The 23,438-nt window shown below is 39.2% G+C and overlaps 1 protein-coding gene across 2 annotated transcripts in view; it reads right to left on the reverse strand.

Moving 5' to 3' along the window:
* Window positions 1–4,137: 4,137 nt before the first annotated feature.
* CCNYL1 (cyclin Y like 1) overlaps window positions 4,138–23,438 on the reverse strand; it is a 36,103-nt gene continuing 16,802 nt past the window's right edge. The window contains exons 4-10 of one of the 2 annotated variants that reach the window (XM_040228673.1): window positions 21,052–21,152; window positions 17,909–17,944; window positions 15,648–15,699; window positions 14,687–14,806; window positions 10,667–10,833; window positions 7,247–7,409; window positions 4,138–5,879 (exon numbers count right to left, since the gene is read on the reverse strand). In XM_040228673.1, the coding sequence (XP_040084607.1) occupies window positions 5,763–5,879; window positions 7,247–7,409; window positions 10,667–10,833; window positions 14,687–14,806; window positions 15,648–15,699; window positions 17,909–17,944; window positions 21,052–21,152 (756 nt within the window). In that variant the 3' untranslated portion in view covers window positions 4,138–5,762. The remainder of the gene's footprint in view (window positions 5,880–7,246; window positions 7,410–10,666; window positions 10,834–14,686; window positions 14,807–15,647; window positions 15,700–17,908; window positions 17,945–21,051; window positions 21,153–23,438) is intronic. The other variant, XM_040228674.1, reaches the window with a different exon arrangement.

Below are 23,438 nucleotides of genomic sequence, written 5' to 3' on the forward strand. Positions count from 1 at the left end.
TTTGGAACTTTGATATTTTTTCTCCCAAGTATTTCCAACCCATGGTTGATTGAATCCACTGATCAGAACCTGTGGATACAGAGGACCTATTATAAGTTGATTTAAAGTTGCCACTTCCCTGACAATATGGACAGATGCTCAGCAAACCTGAGAGAATGTAGTGTCAAAGTGAATAAGATGAGCATTGTTAGATTGGTACACATTAGGGCATTTGAGAGAATAGAGCTGGATCCTGGTAGAAAAGCCACTGTGCCTTCCCCGTACAGGTCTCTGTAGTTGACACATCTTCCCAATGCTTTCTCGTTGTTTCTTCCCCACCAGTAGAAAAGGGCAGAGTAGGTGGCCAGAGAAATAGGTCATAATGCTTTTTTAGTGGTTTACTCGCAGAGCTCTTTAATTGGTCACATCCAACAGAATGAGAGGCAGTAGAATTGTTCTATGCATAGATTTGGGAGCTAGACTGACAAGGGACTCAAATTCCAGCTCCATCGATCATGGGCTGCTTGATCCTAGACAGATTACTTAACTTTTTAGTACTTTCATCTTAGTACTTTCTCATCTGTGAAAGGGGGATAATGATAGTATTTATAGAGTTGAGAGGATCTGAAGGATTAAACCAGGTTAAGGTAAGTATCAATAAAAGGAGGAGGAAGCAGCCATTCAGGCATGGGATGGAAGAGAAAAAGACTAGTTTTCAAGTTTGGGTCTGTGTAAGAATCATTGGGGGTTCCTATTTGAAATGTAGATTTCCTGGCTTTGCTCCAGAAATTGAGATTCATTTAGTCTAGGGTCCAGGAAGTGGGTCTTTTTGTTTTGTTTGCTTGTTTTTAGTAGAATTATTTTAGGTTTACAGAGAAGTTGTGAAAATATATACATCTTGCCCTAATATGAACATACTATCATAGCACTTCTGTTAAACTTAAGTCAAGATTATCATATTAACTCCAGACTTCATTTGGATCTCACCAGATTTTCCAGTTTCTTTATCTGTTCCAGGATTCTATTCATTTCTTACAGGCTTTCAGCCTAGGAGAGGCAGATGGTCTAGGGACCACATCTTGTGAAATACTAGGACACGTAAAGGACCAAGTAAGGTCAAATTGCCCTATCCTCATGTTGGGAAGATGAATGCAGTTTTGAAGCGGAATAAATTGGTGAGGGGAGGGGATGGGGGTGGATATAGAAGTTTGATTTTAAGAGCTGGGATGGAATTGCCTCCGTTGGATGAGGGGGGTTACCTTAAGAGAGGCATCTGTTCCTACCAGATGTGAAGCAAGTTGTGGGGTTTGGAATGTGGGGTTGCTGCTTAGCCTGAGGAGACACATCTAGAATTGTGGGCAGGTCAGGGGACTGAGTGCAGCAGATGGGGAACAGGCACCTTGAGGAGGGCCCAAGTAGCTGATTAAAGGGGATCTCAGGGAACAGTCAGTCTGTGAGCCATGTAAGTCCTGTATTTCCTGGAACCTGCTGATCAGGCTTTGGAAATGGATCATAGTAGTAACCAGCATCAAGCACTGCCACATTGGGCACCAGCAGAAAGTCAGAGGGTAAAGCTGAGATGATCCTCTTGAGAGAGGCCAGTGGGAAGTGACCAAACACTGAATCTCTGCCTTTGGAGGAGTCAGTTCCCACAGTAAGGAAATATAGGGCCACCGTCTGGGGAGCCAGAAGTAAAGGCTGGAAATGAGAATGCTAGGATGAAGGAATAGATGTTTTAAGAGAAAGTTAGAACAATCCAAGTAGATATGGACACATTCTTGAGGACCTTAGGTTCTGAGGCTGTCACTGAATTTTTGTAATATTCAAATTACTAGCTCCCTTCACATTTACAATAATCACCTAACCTGGGCCTTTTTTAAAGAATGTTAACCACTTTTGACTCTGGATTCCTCCTGCATCCTAGAGATCCTAAACCACAAACTGGTATTCTTAAAATTTGTTTCACATTAAATGTTCTCTCATCTGCCAAACTTATTTAAGTTAGACTAGTGTAAATTGCCTCAGAAACCATACAGACTGCACCTGTGTACAAGGGACCAGACTTTGCTGAAGCGCTGCTCGGTTTTTATTTTTCCTGGCAGTGTCAGGCTGGCCAGGTTGGTAAGTGGCTGACAGTTAAGATTTTAGGTGATCTAATCCTTGATAGATGCTAGGTATAATCTACAGATTCTGCATAGAAACTAGTACTTGCCTGAGAGAGGCTATGCCAGCTGTCAAGTGCTTTACCAAGTAGCTCTGTACTCAAAGACTACAGCTTCTGAGTGAGGAACAGTCCTAGTCATTTACATGTGGTTAGAAGGCTTGTGTGATGAAAGAGTTCAGGTAACCTACATGCTGTAGGTAAACACTTCCAAAAACATTGCATAACCTAAAATATAGAGTGAATCATTTTCCAGTAAATACTGATGTCAGCACTTTAAAAAAATCAAGTAATGGTATATTTTATAGAATGGGAAAACAAATGAAATGAGCTGTTATAAAACCAGGATTTAGTAATGTTGAATTTCAATAGTGGGCATACAGGGTACTTTAGGAATAGATGTAATAGAATAGGGTCATGATAGATATACAGGATGGAAAAAACTTCTCAGAAACACTGGGCCCTTAAGTTGTCTTAGGGTGAACCACGTGAATTTAATGTAGAAAAAAGACAATTTCATTTGGGTCAAACATAGATTTGAAACCTTTGGTCTTTTCCTTCTAAAGTTCAGTTCACAGTATTCCAGTTAAAATTGCACTGTCAGTATATTCCAAAAACTAAAAATGAAAATAAATTTCAGTTGAGGTTTTCTTTTATAGTCTTAGTACTTTAGGGAATAAACCCTTCCTGGGTATGAAATCTCAAAACTACCCTATTGTCCCTACTAGGAACTAGTTTCCATGCCTTATAGTATTTATGAGAACCTACTTTCAGTGATGTTTAAATCTTTTAAGTTTTCCCCATGTTATTGTCTCTAGAATTAACACTGAAAGAGCAATTTTTAGTGATTCTACTAATTTGTCTTAAAGCTACAGTCATGTCCAAGCAATGTTCCTACCCCAACTTTTTTTAACCTTTGACCACTCAAGATATGTCAGCATTTCTGCCTAGTAACTGGCATATTATTACACGGTACAAACTATCTTAGTAACAGTGATTTGCAATAGTTTTTCTCCTTCTGCACTAATTCAGATCATTTCTCCTAATCAACAGCTTATCAAGAATAAAGTTAAAAGATCTGAACTTAGGTAGTGAATTAAGGTGGATGAAAACACAGCAATACTATCAGGAGTGACGGAATATTGTTCAAGTGCAGTGACTAGGGTCTTAAAGAAACATGGTGATTTGGTATATTACATGGCTTGTTTAAAAGTCACCCTCTTTATAACCGCAATTCTACTTCCTCTTCCATTTTCTTTCCTGTTCAATGGCTTGAAATCCTCAAATAACTCATGTTCTGATTCAACAGTATTTCTGTAATTCCTTTCTTTCTGTGTTTTACCTTTTATCTTCCAATGTGCTTTTTCCTTCTGGTACAATAACACACAATTCCAAAGTGCCATCTAATGCACTATACCACTGAGCACTACAGCCAGTGGTTTTAAGTGTACTAAATTATCTTCTGGTTGAAAAGAACATAAGCCAAAGAAATAAATGCCTACCTCTTAACTAAAGGCAACGGTCAAAACAACTTTTGAATGATCAGTCGGAAAACGCTTTAAGGCCTGTCAGAGCTGATTGAAAACATTTGAGCTAGGCAGAACCGTAATATTATGTGAACAGTGAGAAGTTACACAGCACCCATGTATTTTAATTAAAATAGAGTTTATTAGCTTTTCTTTTAATATAAACATGAGGAAGAAAAACCACATAAGTTGTAGCATTCTTTTCAAAATAAAACTGCAATCAATACTTGAATCTCCAAGCTCCATAAACAGTTTTTTTTGAGGTGGTAGATTGTAATGTTTTATATCCATTATTTATCATTTATGTCTCTGTCCTTTAAAAATGATGGAACCTGTGGCACTCAATATAATGCGAAGCCTTGCTATAAAGAGAAAGTATTTCTGGCCCAGAAATGCTTTGTTTACAGGCAAAATTCCTAGGATTACATTTGAGAAGGTGGGAGGAGAAAGATTTTACATAGTTGAGAACACTTTTTTTTTTAATGTTTCAAGTTTAGGTGACATCATTACCAATTTCCTAAAAGACTGATTACTGGACCTCCCTGTCTTTTAATGGGCTTCCTGGTGGCTAAGTGGTACCCTGTGTTTTAAACAGCCTGAGGTAAGGGTTCCTAAGATTTATCTTTCCTCAAGTAACAGAACACACCTATAGCCAGGTCAACACACAGCATAGAAACGCTGTTTCACATCACTCACTTTCCTATCACTACTATTAGGGTCCAATTCCTTCCAATTTATTACAGGAGAATTAATGCTACTGTTCATAATTCCTTTACCAAACCTAGAAAAAAGAAACTTCGGTGCTCAAGCAGATAAACAGCCCAGCCACGCAAAGGACTATTTTAAAAAGAGGCGGCCAGGTCTATAAAGATACAAGATATCCTCCTGAAGTCTCTGTGCAATTTGAAGCTCTGATACTTGTAGAAGTATAAATGCTACAAACTTATAAAACATCACCTGAGAGTTTACTTGAACATAGAACATAGAACATAGCTATAATTAGGGAGAAAAAAAGTTCCAACCTTAAATTTTAAACATTAAGCTCTTAATTTTAGTTTTTTGTTTCAGCCCATTGTTTGCCATCTTCAAGAGGGGCTGAAACAAAAAATTAAAATTAAAAGCTTAACATCTAAGATTTACAAAATTAAATGAGTTTAGAAGAAATTCAAGTAAACTTTCAAGTGATGTTTTGTGTCTGTAGCATTTATACTTCTGCAGCAGTGTCTTGGAGTGTCCAAGCACACTGTATTAAAGCTTAAAATTGCACCAAGACTTTTGGGACACCTTCTATTTCACTATCTGCTTATTCCTGGGCTAACAGGTTGGCTGGAATTATGAAAATATCCTTTAATACAAGTATTTAACAAAGAGGAAAATCATCAGAAAATGAGAAGCACCATTAGAGTTAAGAAACGCAGCACGGACCCAATAGATGTAGGTAACAACATACTTTCTGCTTATGATCCCAAACATGCTAATATGCTAATAAGTAGTGCTTGCAAAAAATCTGAATGACAAACGTTATTCAGCAGCTTTTTGGTTTAAACTGATTGCCAAAAATGACTAGCAGCTTCAATGAAATAGTAGGGAGGAAGAATCCTTCAAAACCTAACAATGCTACAACAGTCTGTTCCTAAGTGGCTTTATGAGTTGTTAGGAGTCCCATGTTTGAATAGTAATACTGCATTGATTCTAAAGGAATATGCAGCAATATGGGCAAGAAAAATAGGAAAAAGTAAAAGTTACATAGTGTCTTAAAAGTCTAAAAATTTAAACTATTAAAAAAAACCCTCACATAGTTCACAGTTATCGGCCTACATAGTAAGCAAATATCTGTGGGTGGGTTGGGAGCTTTTAGCTTTGGAGTGGTTTTTGTAACTCTGTTTACATTAAAAAGGACAGAAGAGTGTGTTGCATTGACAAGGTCCAGTTTTTTCCTATGACCATAATCTTTGCTGTCCGTGAGTCTCTTGAATTCGGTGTCTTTCTGTTAGGTGAAAATACTAACTTTGCTGGTTTCTGAGTAGGAGAGGTGGTATTTCTCCAGTCATTGTTACAAGGGGTTCATGATGTTACAACTCCTCACCTCTCTCTGTTTATGAGAGGATGGCGTTGGAGCGCTGAATACCAATGAAATTATCAGCGCTGAAAGACCTTCTCACAGCAACTCTGCATAAGTCTTTGTATTTGTCTTCACACAATCTGGAGATGGCCTAAAAAAGTCAATCAGATAGAACATAGCTATAATTAGGGAGAAAAAAAGTTCCAACCTTAAAAAAAGAAAGCATCATTGATAAACCACACATCTGCATTCATTCAGGCTCACAGTTACTGCTACTCTGGATAGCTTGTATCTACACTGCTGATTCCCCTAAGGTAATATCCTTGAAGGGCTATGATGAGATTGCTGGGGCAGGGAGGAACTTACTTAAAAACTGCGTTCCCAAAATTGGCCCCATCTAACAGCAATATGATGTTACCTGTATACTAGATCCTTAAACATAATGAACACACCTGAGCAAAATCAGTGTTTACCCAGCTATTCAACTTCTATTCAGTCTTCATTACTTACTACACACTCTAAGAAAATTTTAATGAGGTAGATGTGTGTTGAAGGCAAGAAAGGTCTGATGATGAAGCACTACAAGGTGCTATTTCACATGCATGTAAATTAACATGGAAAAACATCTTATTCTAAAGTACCAAGGTACCAGAAAAAGTGTCAGTTTTATATGTATTCATTTCAGTTTGCTGTATACCCACCAGAAATCACAAGCTACTTCAAACTACTCTTCAAATCACCACTACAAATTACTTCATCCCATGTATGTTACCCATTTCCACTAAAAACCCATGTACTTTGTACATCCAGTTTCTGAACCCACATTGTAATTTCCAAGTACCGGTCTCGCAGGTTAGCCACTGATGCTTCTGGTCTAACAAACTCATGGGACTGAACTGTGACTCACACACACACACACACAGTCTGACAAACTCATGGGACTGAACTGTGACACACACACACACACACACACACACACACACACACACACACTCTCTGCAAGCTAAGACAGTTACGAGTGGTAAGTAGATTATCAATGTACATATGATTTAGGGATACAATTATAAAGAAATTATGCCTGTATGGTTATATGTAAATGAAAGTTAAGTCGCTCAGTCATGTCCGACTCTTTGCAACCCCGTGGACTGTAGCCCACCAGGCTTCTCCGTTCATGGGATTCTCCAGGCAAGACTACTGGAGTGGGTTGCCATTCCCTTCTTCCCTTCTCCAGTAAGTGTGGAGATTCAAATGGAAAACCATTAAGAACAGATTAAACCTGATTTAAAACATTCTGAATTATGGTTCCAGAAGAGAGAATATCTAATTTTTTTTTTTTAATAATGGGAGATCCCTAACCCATAAAAGACACAGGGAATAAGATGCCAACGGGTTAATAAGCTCTTCAAACTGTTAATTTAACAGCTTTTCATTTTAATAGTCACTGCTTAGTGTAAGTTAGCCACAGATGTTGGCTTTGGTGGCTGACAGAAAACCCAGTTAGTGATTCCACAGTCTTACCTCTAGGTTCTGTGCTCTTTCTTTGCTAAGAGGAGCAAATAGAAAATTCAGGTTGTTGTCATCTGCTAAGGAGCGAAGGTCAAAGTAGTATTTGGCATAAACACTGGCGGGAACATTAATATTAAACTGAAGGAGCTCCAGAAAGTGCCTTTCCATCTCATTCCTGGGGGAGGAGGACAAGACAAAACCAACATAGGACAATTTTAGTCAACTGGGCTATCTCCAGAAACCCCATTCTGAGCCACTACAACAGCTCTAAATACTGTTTTGAAACAAATAATGGCTCCCCAGCTGGATTAATACACTAATGTTCAAACAAGGTACAGCTATTTGTGGTTCTTTCTGCATCCTGGCACTTTGAGTTTGGGACAAGGGGGGAGAGGTTATGGCCCTCTTATGCACCCGTGCTGCTGACTCGGGGGCTCATTCTTCAGAGTTCCATTAGTGCAGTCGTGCATTCATGCTCCACACTCACTCACAAGGCCCCGCTATAGTCATGAGATGAAAGGAATGATGTATGCTGTTTATTAGCTCTAGAGAACTTGCAGACATTTTCACCGGGCCGATAACAGGAAGGGGCTTATTGAAGTAGAGACACGCCAACAAAAGGAGTAAGCACATCACCACGGCAACAAATGGAGCCATGGAGAGCCACTGCTATTATCTCTGAAGGGAGAAGACTCTTGAGGCAACAAGGATTCATCTCAGATAAATAAATAAGCTACACTCGATGGGAAAGGGAATCCCCTCCCCCTGCCCCAGTGCAGGGGACTGTGGCAAAGGGCAGAATGCAAGTTTCTGTTCCTCTTAACCCCTGTAGGATGAGAAGGTGTTCCTGGGACAGGATGGGATACACTTTTTAAGCTATGGGAGGCAGCAGGATTAACAGACGTCTTGGCTAGATTAAATGCACTTGAGCATATGATCTCTGATGTAGCAGTTTCCCCTGTGCTCAATCGGTCGCCCCTGGCTAGGACAGAAGGTGCATATGCACGCAGGGGGTGAATTCAATGAAGTGGGAAAGCAGGGTGCTGGGAGCCAGGTCTTTGCTATGGGACCATACACAGTCATTTGCTTGTCTAATGTTTAAGTAAAGAAAATCAGAGTAAGTCTTACCAGTTTCACAGCAATCACTTTAAAGAGTTAATTACATAAAAATGATAAATGATAAATGAGAGTGACTTATTTATCAATATATTTGTTTCCTGGTTTTAAAGTGTTAATATTTTATCCATTGGATAAGTCATCAAATGCTTGATGTTCTCCTGTGTGGAGAGCAGAGTGTGAGCAGAAAAGAGGTTTCTCATTTGTTGAACTTTTAAACCTAACTGAACCTACCTCCAAAATTAATTTCCTGTTCATATAGCCATAAGTCTATAGAAATGTAAATCAGATAATGTTTTGATAATCAGCTAATCAAGACTTAATTTACTACAGGAATAAATGCACTTCACTATCCCTTTTATATTCTCTTCCACTAATACATTTTAATTGTGTGGAAATACAGTACTTCATAGGATTAACGTGTCTATTAACAGAGCTTTACTTACTGAAGAGAAAAGCATTAGGCCTACAGAATGCGCATCTTCTGCGTTTTTGGTTGTTGTTTAAATGACTAGATGACTGAAGAGCATGCCATTTATAGGCGCAGCAAATTTTCTCAACAGCAGCTGCTCAGTTTAACTTATTCTTTTGAAGGGAAATATATTCAAACAAGATACATGGATGTTAGAAAACTTTTAAGGAAAAGCTGATAGATGCCAATTTTTCAATTTAGACTCAAAATGAGACCATTACGAACAGCAGCCAACAGCAGGGGGATGAGACAAATGTGATTTGAACACTTGGTTGTAATGCTTTCCAGTTTCCAAAGATCATAAACAAAAGCAGCCTATTACGAACACAGCTCCTGGTGATTCTGTTTTACACAGAAAAGTGCTGTTTACAATTAGCTTCTTCCTGTAGCTAGACATTGCCATCAGTGTTATTGGGCTCACAGCTATGAACACCCACATGCTTCCCTGCATGTTCTCTGATGCTGTAATTGGACCCAGAGCCCCAGTCAGCTTAGTTGTAGGTTCTGAGAAAATTTCAGCTGCCATCATGGCAGGCCTGGTGCTTATGATTACACATTCTCCTTCCTTCAAGGAACCAGTTTAAAGATGGATGATAGTGGTGCTCAATGTCACTTTAGTTTCTACAACTTCCAAAAGTACTTCTACTCATCTCGAATTATCTGCCGTAATACGAAAGTGGCTACCAGCAACATCACCATGACACTTTTTATCACCAAAGTGGACATTTTCACTAAAAGTCACTTTGACAGCTACCAACAATCACTGGTCCCTTCTCTTAGTCACAGGCTTCTTTGCTTCAGTTGTAAATATGCACTTTGGTAATTCTGAATTAAGAGTCAGGGGCAAAGGTAACAAAAACAAACTCTTGCCACTGCCTGCCATGACCTTGATCGTCCTCTGCTGTTCACCATAATAAAGAGGTACCCCTTTACGTTTTCCTAAATGCCACCCACAAGGACATTTTCGCTGTCAAGTGAGCACTTCTAGAGTCTGCTGCAAATACCTCTCTGGTTCCTGCTGCCTCCCACCCTCGGGGCCTTCCCCGCAGCCAGACTGGAAGCCTGATGTTTCATGCCCATGTGAGCATGCCATCTGTAAGGAACTCCCCAAGTTAACTCAAGACCCCATCAAGTGCTGCTGTGGTTCCTGAGTGCCCCAGGTAAGGCCCCAGTGACACTTCCTGGGGTACTTGAACAAAGGAGTTTTCTAATTCAGCAGACCTCTATTTCTAAACACGGGGAACACTCCTAACAGCTGAGGAGACAGAACACAGAGATCTGAAACCTCTCTGTGTGGTTATCTGTACATCATGGTTTCTGTAACAATAGAACCTTAGATACAACCTCAGATTACAAAAGAAGAAAAGACCTGCAAAAACAAACGTACAATGTGTGACTCAAGTTGAAGTTATAACCTCTCAGTAGTCTGGAGGTGCTAAGACCTCAGCAGTGACCACTTAACTTCCAAGGCCAGACATGTGCCTCTTAAAACGGACTGGACCTGGTAGGCAGCTTTAAGAAAGATGTGAAATTATTTACTGCATCATGTTCTTCTGGTAGTGAGCTTGTAAAATGTTTGGCAAAAACCACCAGAAAAGTAATTTCAATTTATCAAGCAGAATATTACAATAACCACACACCAAGATTTAACTAATTAATGATGGGAAATACAAATGGTTATACTACAGCTAGACAGAAGTCTAATTTTATATTTATACCTAATTCAGCTCTCTGCGCAATGTAACCTTTCTTAAAATGTAACATTTCTTAAGATGTCAACTTTATGGGAGCAAATGAGGTATTGGAAAATGGTTAGACAGTTCACCGTAACCTTACAAACTCACATGTCCTCAACTGTAATGTCCTTGAGGATCTGGCAGTAGTCCACATTCCAAACAGCCTGATCGTCCCAAACCTTGGAGGCAAGAAGAATGGCTCCCAAAACAATTCTTTTCCAGTTAGTGGGGCAAATGTCGATCTCAGCATAAGTTAAAAGCCTTTCTAAGTAAACCTGCAAAAGTAGAGGACTGATCTTTGATTTTAGTTCAGTTTAAGGGCTGTGATAAGAATTATTAGGAATGATAGATTTCATCTGTTTTTAACATGTCTTTTATTCTTTGGTTCTACAGACTTTTGCTCGGCCAGCCAAGGCCAAAGGCCAGGTCACAGTTGTAAGGCAGATATTTCTGTTAGTCTGGTATTTCTACTCTGCCCATGTGAATTTCCAACCCAGTTTTGGTCACAGGAATGAAAGGACGTCTCAGCATAGGGCATTCTAAAGACAGGCATTGTGTTATTACTTTCCCACTTGTAAAAGGCAGCACATATAGCCCAGCATCAGTTCAACCGTTCAGTAAATGCTTGAGTGCATACCGTGTGCAATGTACCTACCATACTGGTGGTCGGTACGTGGTAATTTTACATAAAGCTTGAGTATGTAAAACTCTGGTAAGACTGAGCAGTTCTTTATCTTCTCTTCAGAGGATGAATTTGAAGATGATGGCTGGTGAAGAGAGCCTCCCAGTGGCTGCTGTGTGGCACAGCAGGACAGGCAGTACAAAGCAGCTTTACATTATTACATTTAGTGCCTTTCAAAGGAAGACTCATGCATACAAAGAGCTTTTTTTTTCATATCCCCTATTTCTCACATCTCCATTATTTTATAATTCATTTGTCTTACATATTCTGCAACTTAGTCAATTTGTGTGGTTCTAAGGTGGTTAAGAGCTGCCAGTGTCTAAATCGCTGGGGCTCCTCTAAACCTGCCAGGTAGTTTGTGGGATGACTTCATGGCTTCTTTTATATGTGTCAAATGGCTATTCTATAAAGAACCAGACCAAGTTAACAGCTGAGTAAAGATTAAAGACATAAGCTGTGATGGTGTTATCTCTGCAGAAGAGAATATATGCCATTTGACAAAAAGAAAAACGTCCAGTTTTTATCAGAATGTTATCAGACTGACAGCTCAAATCTGCCAAAGCTCTCCAAACTCAACTGTGTTTCAAACATGGTTACTGAGATTATATACCCTTAGTGAAATTCTGCCCCTGTTCCCCAGAGAACTCAGCATGCTCCACTACTAAGAACAAACCTCCCTACAGGGTCCACCTCTCTACTTTATGGCACTAATAGAGGCAGTTCAAGCTTAGGGGCAATCCCTCAGTTTCCTCTCACCTTTACTAAAGGGAGACCCAGGGGAAGTGACATCTCTTCTTCCTGAAGCTAACTCTTCTATGAATCAAGTCAGTCCCATATCTCATTTCTGCAGAACACTGTTCCCACAATTCACCTCTTCTTGAACAACCCCCTCTCTGTCAAGAGATTTTCTCCAGTGTTCTCTTACATATTCTCAGCCCATCCCTCACCCCCCGTTAGAACACTTCCCTCAGGAAATGTCCTGAGGCTGGCTCCTCATGACCCATCCTCTCCTCATCCCACTTTAGTCTGCCCCTGGCCACCACTGCTCCACCGAAACTACTCAGGCAGAGTCACTGCTGCCTTCGTAACAAACCACCAGAGCTCTTCATCACAGCGCCCCCCTCCCCAGGCCTGCCCTCAGAGCTGAAGACACTGCCACACGCCTGGCTGCCGGGACCAAAAACCTCCACTTGAGCTATCTGACTCCAATCTGTTGGGAATGCTTATCTCTGCTTTCGCTGGTCACCTGACGGCGCTGCCCTCCTGTCCGTCTCTTCTGGCTTGTATCACTGCCGCTGCCTCCTCACTTCTCTGCTTCCACTGACTGCCAACCACAGTCTGTTCTCCCCAGAGCAGTCAGGAGAGCCTCTTAGATTAAGTACACTTCCCAGGCCTGCTCAACATCTGCCAGGGCTTTCCCATCAAACAGATAATGTCTGTGGCCTCACGTTACGAAGCCCTGCGTGAGATGCCATCGTCCTGTGACCTCATCACCCGTGCTCTCCCTCATTCCCTACTCTGATCACAGTGGCCACCTTGCTGGTCCTGTCTCAGTGCCTTGTGCTCTGCCCCTCTGCCTGTGGGATCAGCGCCCCTCATCTTCCTCAGCCCAGCCAGGTCCTGGTTCAGATCTCACCTCTGTGAAGAGGCTCTTCCAGGTCTTTCTAGCATGCATGCGTTAAGTCGCTCAGTCGTGTCCGACTCTGTGTGACCGCATGGACCCGTCTGGCTCCTCTGTCCATGGAGAATTCTCCAGGCAAGAATATTGCAGTGGGTTGCCACTCCCTTCTCCAGGGGATCTTCCCAAACCAGGGATTGAACCCGGGTCTCCTGCACTGCAGGCAGACTGTTTACTATCTGAGCCATCAGGGAAGCCTCTCTAATCTCTTTATCCCTTTACCTTGCTTTCTCTTTCTAGCTTTCACTACTACTTGAAATAGTCATCTTTTTAAAAATACTCATTTTAAAAAAGTCTTATACTCTGCTGTACACCTGATACTAACACAACACTATAAATCAACCATAATCCAATAAAAACTTAACACACACAAAAAACAAACACCCTTTATGTCTGCTATACTTACTTCATAAAGGCAAGAACTCTCCTCTATCCCCAGCACTTAGAAACGTGACGCAGGTAGGTATTTGGTGCATATTTATGCCCCGAGGAACTCCTTGGCAGCACTCATCATGTGCACCATGCTCTCTTCCTTCAATCTCTCCTGGCATCTCTTCTGATTCTCTCCTGGGTTGCCTACCACTCCAGCCACTCCTCTGGGGATGTGTCCGGAAGTGCTGATGGTCCCCACAGATCTATCTCCTCAATTTTTATTTAATGTACTTTCTCTGCATTTGAACAGCTATACGTAATTCCCTGCCTCTCGCTCAGCTTCAGGCTCCAATCCCATACAGTCAAATGACTGCTAGACACTGTCACTCTGCTGTTTCACAGGTCCATCGGGCTTAACTTGTCTACAAAGAAATGCCCCTCTTCCAACCCACATACTCTCCTCCTGCATTTCCCAGCTCTCCACGTGCCAGCGCCACTCCTGCCTCTCTCAAGCACATGCTAACTAAGTACTGCAAGTGGCTTGCAGCTCCAAGAAAAGGCCTGTGTCTGATGTGGTGCCCAATGAGGGGTCTCTCTGCAAAAGGAGAAGCTGCCTCTCCTACACTGCCTGGAGGGGAGCAGGCAGTGGTGGACGTATTCCTTCCCTCCAGACCATGCAGCTGACTTTCCCCTATAGGTTTGCTATAGGGAGGAGTTAGGCAATCCCAACTACCTCTCAGCTGAATATGATTATTTCTCATTATTCAAATGATAAAATCTTACCATAGGAATTCAGTATGGATGACACAAAGGTCCTTACCCAGCTGGAGCTTGGCAGGCTAACTTGAGTAAAGCTTTTCCAAGCACTACTAACACCCCAATCCTGGGTACCTTCACACGCAGGCACCAGAGGACAGTAGTGGTTAACATTATCGTCCAAGAAAAGGGAGTTGAAGGCAGTCGGTCTCAATCAAGACACACATTAGAACTGCCTAGGCAACACAGCCTGAGACAAGAAACACACTGAATCTGCACCTGCCGTGGCCCAGAAAGTTGAGTGACTGCCTCCATCCTGCCACCCGGCACACCCTGTCAGTGTGTACCTCTGTGCCCTGTGTGTGCATGAGTCCTGAGGTGTGGAAGCAGAAACCAGAAGTCTCTCCTGCTGCCTTTAACACCAATTGTTTTGTGATGAGAAAAGCAGTGGCAACATTTTAAATCATTATGATTACTAAAACTCAAATCTGTACATTTTACTTCCTTTTGATACATTTCTCTTTAATAAAGTTCTGATGATTATTTCAGGAACCTACTTTCATCTGAAAAACAAGCCTATGCCTTCTGTACAAGAAAAAAGTTTCTAGAGATTCTTATACTAAAGAGAAAAATATATTACCAAAGTCACTATTGCACATTCGGCAGTCAGTTGTGCGGCACTGAAAAGAGTACGAACAAATCTGTAAATGAACTTGTGTTCAGGGTCATGCTTAAAGTACTCCTCTGGAACTTTTTCTCGCTGAAAGAAGAAAAAACACAATATAAGTGTCCAATGAAGAAAAATACTTAAAAGTAACCCTCAATACAGCAATCTTCATAAGTGGGCCCACGTGCTACTTAAAATAATTTTGACTAAGTGACATGTTTTGTAGTCTTTTAAATATAAACAGTGGGATCCTAAAGTACCATAGTGATTCAGTACTCACTACCAATCATTAAAGAAAAATGCAGGCACAACCTCAGAAAATTTATTTTCACCTTCTTCCCAAAGAATTCTAACCAAATGCAAACTATTTTTAGGCTCAAAAATCTTGCTGATCATTGCACGTCATCATACTTTTCTGCAGTCAACTATGAAAACACCTTTCCAGTGTCCTGTAACCAGAAGGCTCTAAGAGTTTGCTGTCTTACACAGCACTCACCAGTCACACGTCTACTGAGCACCTGAAGAAGTGAATTTTAAAACCCTGTCATTTTAATTAGTTTAAAATTTAAAACACTTTTTAAATGTTCTCCTTAGAAGTCTTACATATTTGTTAGGAAATGTTTATATCATGTGATGCTATGGAAAATCATCCTTTAAAAAGCTATATTTTCTATTACTTGGGTATGTTTACTTACCCGCTCACTCATCATACAAAGCGCAACTTGGTTTTTATCAGTCACACCCCTGACACAACATGCCTTTGGTAAAATGACTAGACATAACATGGGGTGGGGGAGGAAAACTTAAAAGGAAGACAATCTTGGCTTCGAGCTGGAGGCAGTAATTTTCTTCTAGTAATTTCAAAGCAAATAAGCATGAAATAAACACAACTGTAATAAGAGAAAAATACAACTTCAATAAAAGTGACACTTACTGTGAGTGGATGTGATCTCTCATCAAAAATATCCAAGGATCTATTGGCATCTCTATAAAATAAGAATGTGTATTTTAAAAATTAATTCAGGAGTTACTGGCTTAGTAAAGTATCTGCTAAGAGTAGAGAGAGGAGTAGAGGAAGCTTAACCTTCAATAAAGCAAACAGTTTTACATATTCTCCTGGATTCTGCCCTTAGAAAGGTTTTCTGACATATTTTACACTCAGCACACCAAGTTGCATGAAATCTTTTCTACAATCAGCCAGAGTTGCCTTTACCTGCACAGACCCCTTCTAACAGGCAATGTTAGTAGACCAATACATTTTCACTGCACTAACCTCACACTGGAATATACAAGAACATTTTATAAAGTGGCCGTAGTGGGCAATAAAGTCTTCTAACTTCAATGAATGTAAATATGAGATTCATACTTTTTGTTTTTTTCCCCCCTTTTGTTCTTTATATTTATTATAACATGTTATAATATATAACATATAAATTATATATAATATATAAAGTTATATATAAATATCTATATAATTATATATTTATATTGTTATTTCTTGTCTCTTTTAAATAATCTGAGTTAAAAATGTTAATTGTCTTTTAAGAGAAACCAGACTTTTTATTTTAAATTCCACCACACTACTACACTGTGCCCATTTAAACAGCAGTTCTGCAAATGTGGTCTGTAGGCCTCTGGGAATCTCCCCTGGCCCCTCTTCAGAAAGCCTGAAAGTCCAAGAAGTCAAAACTGTTTTTTATAAGAATACCAAGACATCACCTGCCTTTACACTGTGTGACACTTAACTATGATTGTATAAAAGCAAAAGTAGGTAAAATTGCTCCTTTCTGAGTGTCAATCAAGGCAGTGGTATGAAACTAAATTAGAAGTCATTCAGTTATTCCTGGCCAAATGCATGTAAAAAATCTGCTTCACTCAAGAACATCCTTGATGAAAGAGTAAAAATTAAGTGTTCTTAAACCTTTACTCTTCTTTTTCATATTCTGAGTAAGTGTAAAGTATGCATTAAACACTTGTATATACTGAAATATGGCTGTGTTAAGGAAGAACACTTGTAACTTACTGGTAAGTCACTTTTTTTCTCCTAGAACACCATGTTTAAACCACTTTTTTCATGAAACACCGACAGTCATTTTTTCAAAAATGAATAAAGTGAGCCTGTCACTTCAAAGAAAACTCTAAACTATTTGTTGCCAATGATAAAATTCAAACCATCAAACTAAAAATACCAGGATTTTTGGAAAACGTGTACCTTCTAGCGTGAGTTTTATTTATGGTGAGCTTGATTTCTCAATACTTAAAGACTTTTCTGATAAGATTGGTGGTGATACTAACAAGAGTGAGTTTTTGACACTGTCTAAAGGAATGTGAACCAATACTTTGCAAATGACAATGTATAATATAAAATCATGTACAGATAAAAACATCCACTCTATGCACGACAGATCAATGGGCATTGATTTAACATAGTATCTACTTCAAGTTCACTGATAATGACTTGGAACTCCATCTTAACTAAGTTAATGAACTAGCACATGTGGATTTGGGGGACCGTATCAGAGAATATGCCAAATTATCTCAAGGCTTTAAAAATTCACCTTTTCCCACCTATATGTCTGCATGTGGCTGGATCTTCATATTGCTTCTTCAAAGCAGATGACTGAAGACAGTGTTGATATGAGAATCAACTGTCTCCTATTAATGAGATACTTTTCTTTCCACTATTTTATTGTGGAAAATGGTTATTTTTCATTTAAAAAAAATGACTTATGGTAAACACGGGTCCCCAACCAGATGGGGATCTCATCCCTCAGCAGGCAGTTTTCATTGTCCTACTGTGGAAAGCAGTGGAATGTGCTACTGGCACCTAGAGAGCAGAGGCCAGGGGTGCCGTGAAATACTCTACGACACACAGGACAGCACCCCCCAACAAAGCTTCATCCAGCTCAAAATTTCAATAGTGCTAAGGAAAGCCTGTTTAACATGCAATGGACTTAATTTTTTAAATTTTAAATTTCAATTTCTAACACAGTAAATATCCATATAAACCACATAAAACTTAAAGAATTAAGAGTCCCAAAATAAAAATAAATGATTCACTTCAATACTCTAATAAAAGCACTCTAACAGTAAAAGCTTACTCTAAATACTGTCTATAGTTATTACTTAACACTAAACTTGATACTGTGTAAATTAATTAGCTAGAATAACAAGATAGGTTTTAAAAGAGCTCACCTGTTCTTTATGTGGTAATATATTGCTAAGGTCACACTGTGGAGGAAAAAAATATAATAATTGATTTTTATCACATTAGGCCTGAAGACATTTCAAAAGGGGTGGCAGAGAGGTAAGACCTTCCAGATGCCCAGTGGCCCCCACATCCTCTAATTCAGAGCAGTACCCATAGGTGCTATCCCCCATGTTTTAGGTTCTTTGGCTTTTAGCAAAATTAGGAGACCCAAAATGCTAGATGTGCTCTTAGAAGACATGTTTGGGTTGATTAAATTATTATATATTTCCCCAGTCATTTGTCCTTCTATGCACAGAATCTTTCATCCCATACAAGTTATATCATCTATCCACATGGTTAAATATAATATGCACAGCAGATTTTGTTTGTGGCTTTTTGTTAAGCACTACATTTCAGTTGATTTAGTTCAGTATCCCCCTAACATGTGTGTTTTCCATTATTTCTCTAAAAGTAAGTAATATAAGTGCTCCATACCAAATAAAATGGATTTTAAATCACTTTCACACATAATTATTAGAAAATTTAATAGCAAAATTTTATAGTCACAAATTGATGATAAGCCTAGTTATCCTGAAATAAGCACTGCTAATAAGGCAGCACAATACAGCACAGTACACTATTAATGACAAGTATTTCCACATTACTTTAAATAAAGTATTAACTAACCAATAGATACAAGTCCTCAGATACTTTTTACATTACTATAGCCCTAAGTTATTCACAGATGCTGTGTATTAGGCAATTAAGGGGTTCTCTGGTTAAGTTATTTGCTTCCCTTTGTTCTCAGTATCTAAAATGAAACTCAAAATAATTGAGAGAAGGCAAATCTGAATTTTGTAACTAGTCTATAGAATCTCAGCATTTGCAGAAAGGCCTGTAACACTGTTAGCATCAAAGATGGATACTTCTATAGTGCTTCAAAGTTTCTTCAAATTGATTTTAAAGTCACAGAATTAAAAGTTACATGATAAAAAGGGCAACTGAACCTTATACGACACTTAACTCATTTTACAAATAAGGGAATCAAGGCTAAAAATTGACTTACTCAAGGTCCCACGAATTATCAGAAGTAGTTCTCTTTCTCCTACCCTCGAAGCACAGGGTGGTCCCCAAGCTCAGCTGCACACTGGGATCACCCAGGACGCTTTAAACACTGCCTGGCTTCTGCTTCAAAATGTTCTGATTTAACTCCATTAGGTACAACCTGGGCAACAGGATTGTATTTAAAGCTCCCCAGGTGACTGCAACGTGCAGCCAAGTTTAGGAATGAATGAGTTAGGGTTAAGATCAGAATCTCTCAGGATGCTTTTGTCTATAAAACCATGCCTCACACATCATTCCCCAGCTTGTCAAAAGGAGTGTGTGCATGTGTGTGAAAGAGACACAGGGATAGACAGAGAGCCAGACAGACCCACAGACTCTGTGTCTTGGAGGTAGGGAGGAAAGGTGGATTTCATGTGTTCAGAGACATACATCTTGAAAAAGTTCATAGGTGATTCTAATAAGGCTCACCTACCCCACTGAAAACTAATCCCATGGTATTTTTCAAAATCATTCCTAAAAGCCAATTTGCCCTAATTTTCTCAGTAAACCTTTATTTCACCAATAACGAATGTGCTGAGTGGTCATTTTTAAAACTTAATCAGATAAAAATTTACTGTATTTCCAAACATTAAGACTAGCTTGAGAATAAAAAGCATGAAACCTACTCATCTGAGCAAGGTTGATCTTTAAAACTACTTCTGAATTATATACTGGAATATCAGGCTCTTTTGAATTCAAAAGCAGCTGTGAATCTAGCCACAGTGAGAGTAGTTTTTTAACCCACAGATTTAGTGTCTTGGCTGAATAAAAACACTCAGTTATTTCGAGAGAAGTGCCAAAACTCAGGACTTTGAAGAGCAATGGGGCTCAGTTTTTGTTGAAACACGATTTGACCAAAACTAGTATTATAAGAAAGTTACATTATTATGATTGTGAACTGGTTGTTTTTAATTAAAGTTAGAAGTTACTGATCATTTAAATAGCTAAAAAATAAAAAGCCTTGCACATTAAAAATGAAATTAAATTTATAAGCTAATTATATATTTAAGACACAGAAGTAAAATTAATGATAAGGATACTAATATTTTCAAGTAGCATTTCCCAAACTGTTCTGGAAAGTCAACATTCATATGCTGAGGAGACATTAGTTAATGGACAACTCCAACGGAGGCAGGAAGGTCTGCATCCTGTTGGGTTTTTAATTCTCTCTCTTAAATAAACTTGAACGTTCCCCATCATTAGGGCGTTCTGAATTGTGCATCTCCAATTGCGGACTATAAGGGGCTTCCAGAAATGGAGGAATAGTTTTTGTCATCATAACACTGTTCGTGTCTTCTTAAGTATAAGCCTGACCACAGCCTTGCTTCTGAAACTTCATCTCTTTTATTGTTCTCTGCTTTGATTGATACAGTGTGTCGGAGATACACATATATAAACAAAAATTAAATGTGTCTATTAAGTTAAAATCTCAGTTGAACAAATTTCATCTATGGAGAAATTAAGCTTGAGAGTATGCCCCCCCCCTTAAAGCAGTTTTGATATATTTTCCCCCTCTTTGGGGGAGAGGAAGAAGTAAAACTTCATACAGAAACACTGCAGGAAAAAAATGCAGGGTGGGATAAATCTGACCAAGTCCAATTAAATTTAACTGCAGATTTGCTTTGGTGCCAGTAGGGGACAAGCTGTTCCTTCTTCTCATGTTAGCTTTCAAACTAGTATTCATTATAGGACACTCCCAACTCATAAAGACATACTTTTTTCTAGAAACATACAATAAAAAGGTACCTCTCTTTCTCATTATGTTCAACACTATCTTAACAACAGAAATGCACCAAACAAGAGTTACATTTTTCCTGGGATTTCTTACTTGCTAACTGACTTTCCCTTCTATAATGTACTCTATGATAAAAATGGAAACTGAAGACTCATAGTTAGGTCTTTGAAACCAACATATAGTTGACACCAGTTTCTTAACCTGATCACTGAAAAGGACAAATCAAATGAATGAAATTACGTATGGCTAGGATGCTTTCAGCAAGAAGGGGGTCTGTCACTCAGCCCTTGGCAACCTAGTTGTACTCACCATTTTATTGTGGTTCTAAGATTAGGCTGGCTGACTGTGCTGTCATCTAGAAATATGGTTGAGCATGAGCTATACTTTTTAGTAAGCTGCCCTGGAGATACCTGAAGGGGAAGGGAGATAGAAGAAAATGTCACAGTAAGTTAAACCTATAAAAGTGTGTTTTTTCCTTGGTTAAAATGTCAACGAGAAAGCATTAAGATTTTCCTTACACTCCATCAACTGCTGAGTGTTGCATCACGTGCAGCTCCATGGGAAACCTCTGCACTCTAACTTCCACAGGCAAGATCTGAGAAATGTGGTATAAACTGCTGCCCTTGATACAGGACCCACAAATGAACCTGGCAAGCACCTATTATAAATTGCCTTTATAATAATGCAGAAAGCGTATAGGAAGATTTCAGTGTTTCTTCCTTAAGCAATGAAATGCAGGGGAGATTTCTATTTCTATTCATTTACTACAATAAAACGCACTGCTTTATATAATATCGATGTGAGAGCATTTCATTGCAGTAAATGAACGCCAATCATAAATGTATAGTTTGGGAGACAGTGTGAGAAACAAGCGTCTGGGCATGCCAGGGCTGCTCTATCACTCGCGACCTGGAGGCCATAGATCTCTTTGGGCCTCAGTTTCCTTATCTGGAGGACAAAAGGGTACAGCTTTAAGATTCTCTCACAGCCAACACACAGATAAAGCAGCTCTGAGAATTTAATTTCTCATTTCATGTTTAAGTAAGACTGCCATATATTAGACAAGTGAGAGCCTCAGAGAATACTTCCCACTCATTTCACAGTTTTATTAATTCTACTCTACGTGTTATCTGACACTCATCATGGCACTCTGCTGCCTTGCGCATGCTGCTCTGTGCCTGCAATGGCTTCTTCTTCCTCCTGGTCCCAGCAAACTTGACCCCATCCACCTCCAGCATACCTCGGCCAGCAGCCACAGCACCGAATTTCTCCCTTTCTGCACACTTACACATCTAATTCACCACTTGCTACATGGTCTCAACTGCTTGCTTGGTATCCCCTTCCTAAGTAAGCAAGCAAGCTCCTCCAGGTTACGGAAGATTCTTCCTCCTCCTACTCCCGCTGCTGAGCACAGAATCTGGGACAAATTAGGATTCAGCAAGCGCTTGACAAATTATTTAAGATCAATTACAACTGGAAGGTAAATCATACTAATGACACACATTAGAACTATCTGCAGTGGTGCTGAATAGGTGACAAAGAACTTTGTGAGACCCTCTAGAGAATAAGCTATCTTTAAAACACTTTAGAAGTATCCATTTATTTGTGAAGAGCCCAAGAATACAGCCATAGTCAAATACTAAAATAGCCTAAACTATGTTAGGACAATTCTCTTCCTTTAAGCAAAGGCCAATAATCAAATCCCAGTCACTGTCAGTAGCTCAAAGTAATAGCATTCTTGAATACCACAGAACACAAACAATTTTAACACTTGGTTTTGTTGGGTTTTGTTTACTAATTCAGATGAGCCTTCCTTCCTCCTATTAATATGAAGTAGTTTTCACCATGCTGTCACACTCTATCAGTGTCCTCCACAAATACATCAAAGGCAAAACAAGGAGAAAATCTAGTCGATGTTTCTTTAAAATACAGAGCATTTAAATAAACACTGCCAGTAGCCAATAAGAAGAACTATCCAAATGGTGTATAAACCACCATTCTGCTTCTTCTAGGTATTTTATGGCAAGGCCACTTACTCTTTCATTAACAAAACGTTCTAGACAGAACATACCTGAAAAGTACCACTATTTGGAGGAATTTCTCCTTCAAGCTAGTAATGATTTAAACTGAAACTCATATATTCCTTAAGCTATCTGGTTAATGTGTAATTTTAGAATCTCCAAAGAGACACAGCGTGAAAACTGAACATTTATTCAAATGCTTATATTCTAAATGAAGTTATCTTTTAAAAGGTCACTACTGTTAAGAGTATGATGCGCTACACATAGTAACTATAAAATCTATGAGGGGAATAAAAATAGTAAGAAAATGCATCAAAATACATACTAGTTGGTAGAGCTCTGGCTTTGGGTGATATTTATCCCATTTTTCTCTATTAAAACTTTTTCTATATTATGAATTATATCTGTTTATCTTTGGAAGTATTAGTGCTGAAACATTTAAGAAGTTTAATTAGACGTGGCCCTACAGACTATGGGGGCTCATTTAGTCTATCAGCAACCTACAGACTACTGGCTAGATACTACCAAAGAAACAGTGAACACTTCTCCAGGCCTACTCCTGAAATGATTCAAACTTTTGGTATCTACTATTCACTAAAGGATGGCAGAATTAAAGCCTCTGAGCAAAGCCTGGATATATTAGCTGCCAACAGCTTACTTTCCTCTCATCTCACT

The sequence above is a fragment of the Oryx dammah genome, unplaced genomic scaffold (genome assembly GCF_014754425.2).
Source record: "Oryx dammah isolate SB20612 unplaced genomic scaffold, SCBI_Odam_1.1 HiC_scaffold_27, whole genome shotgun sequence".
NCBI lineage: Eukaryota > Metazoa > Chordata > Mammalia > Artiodactyla > Bovidae > Oryx > Oryx dammah.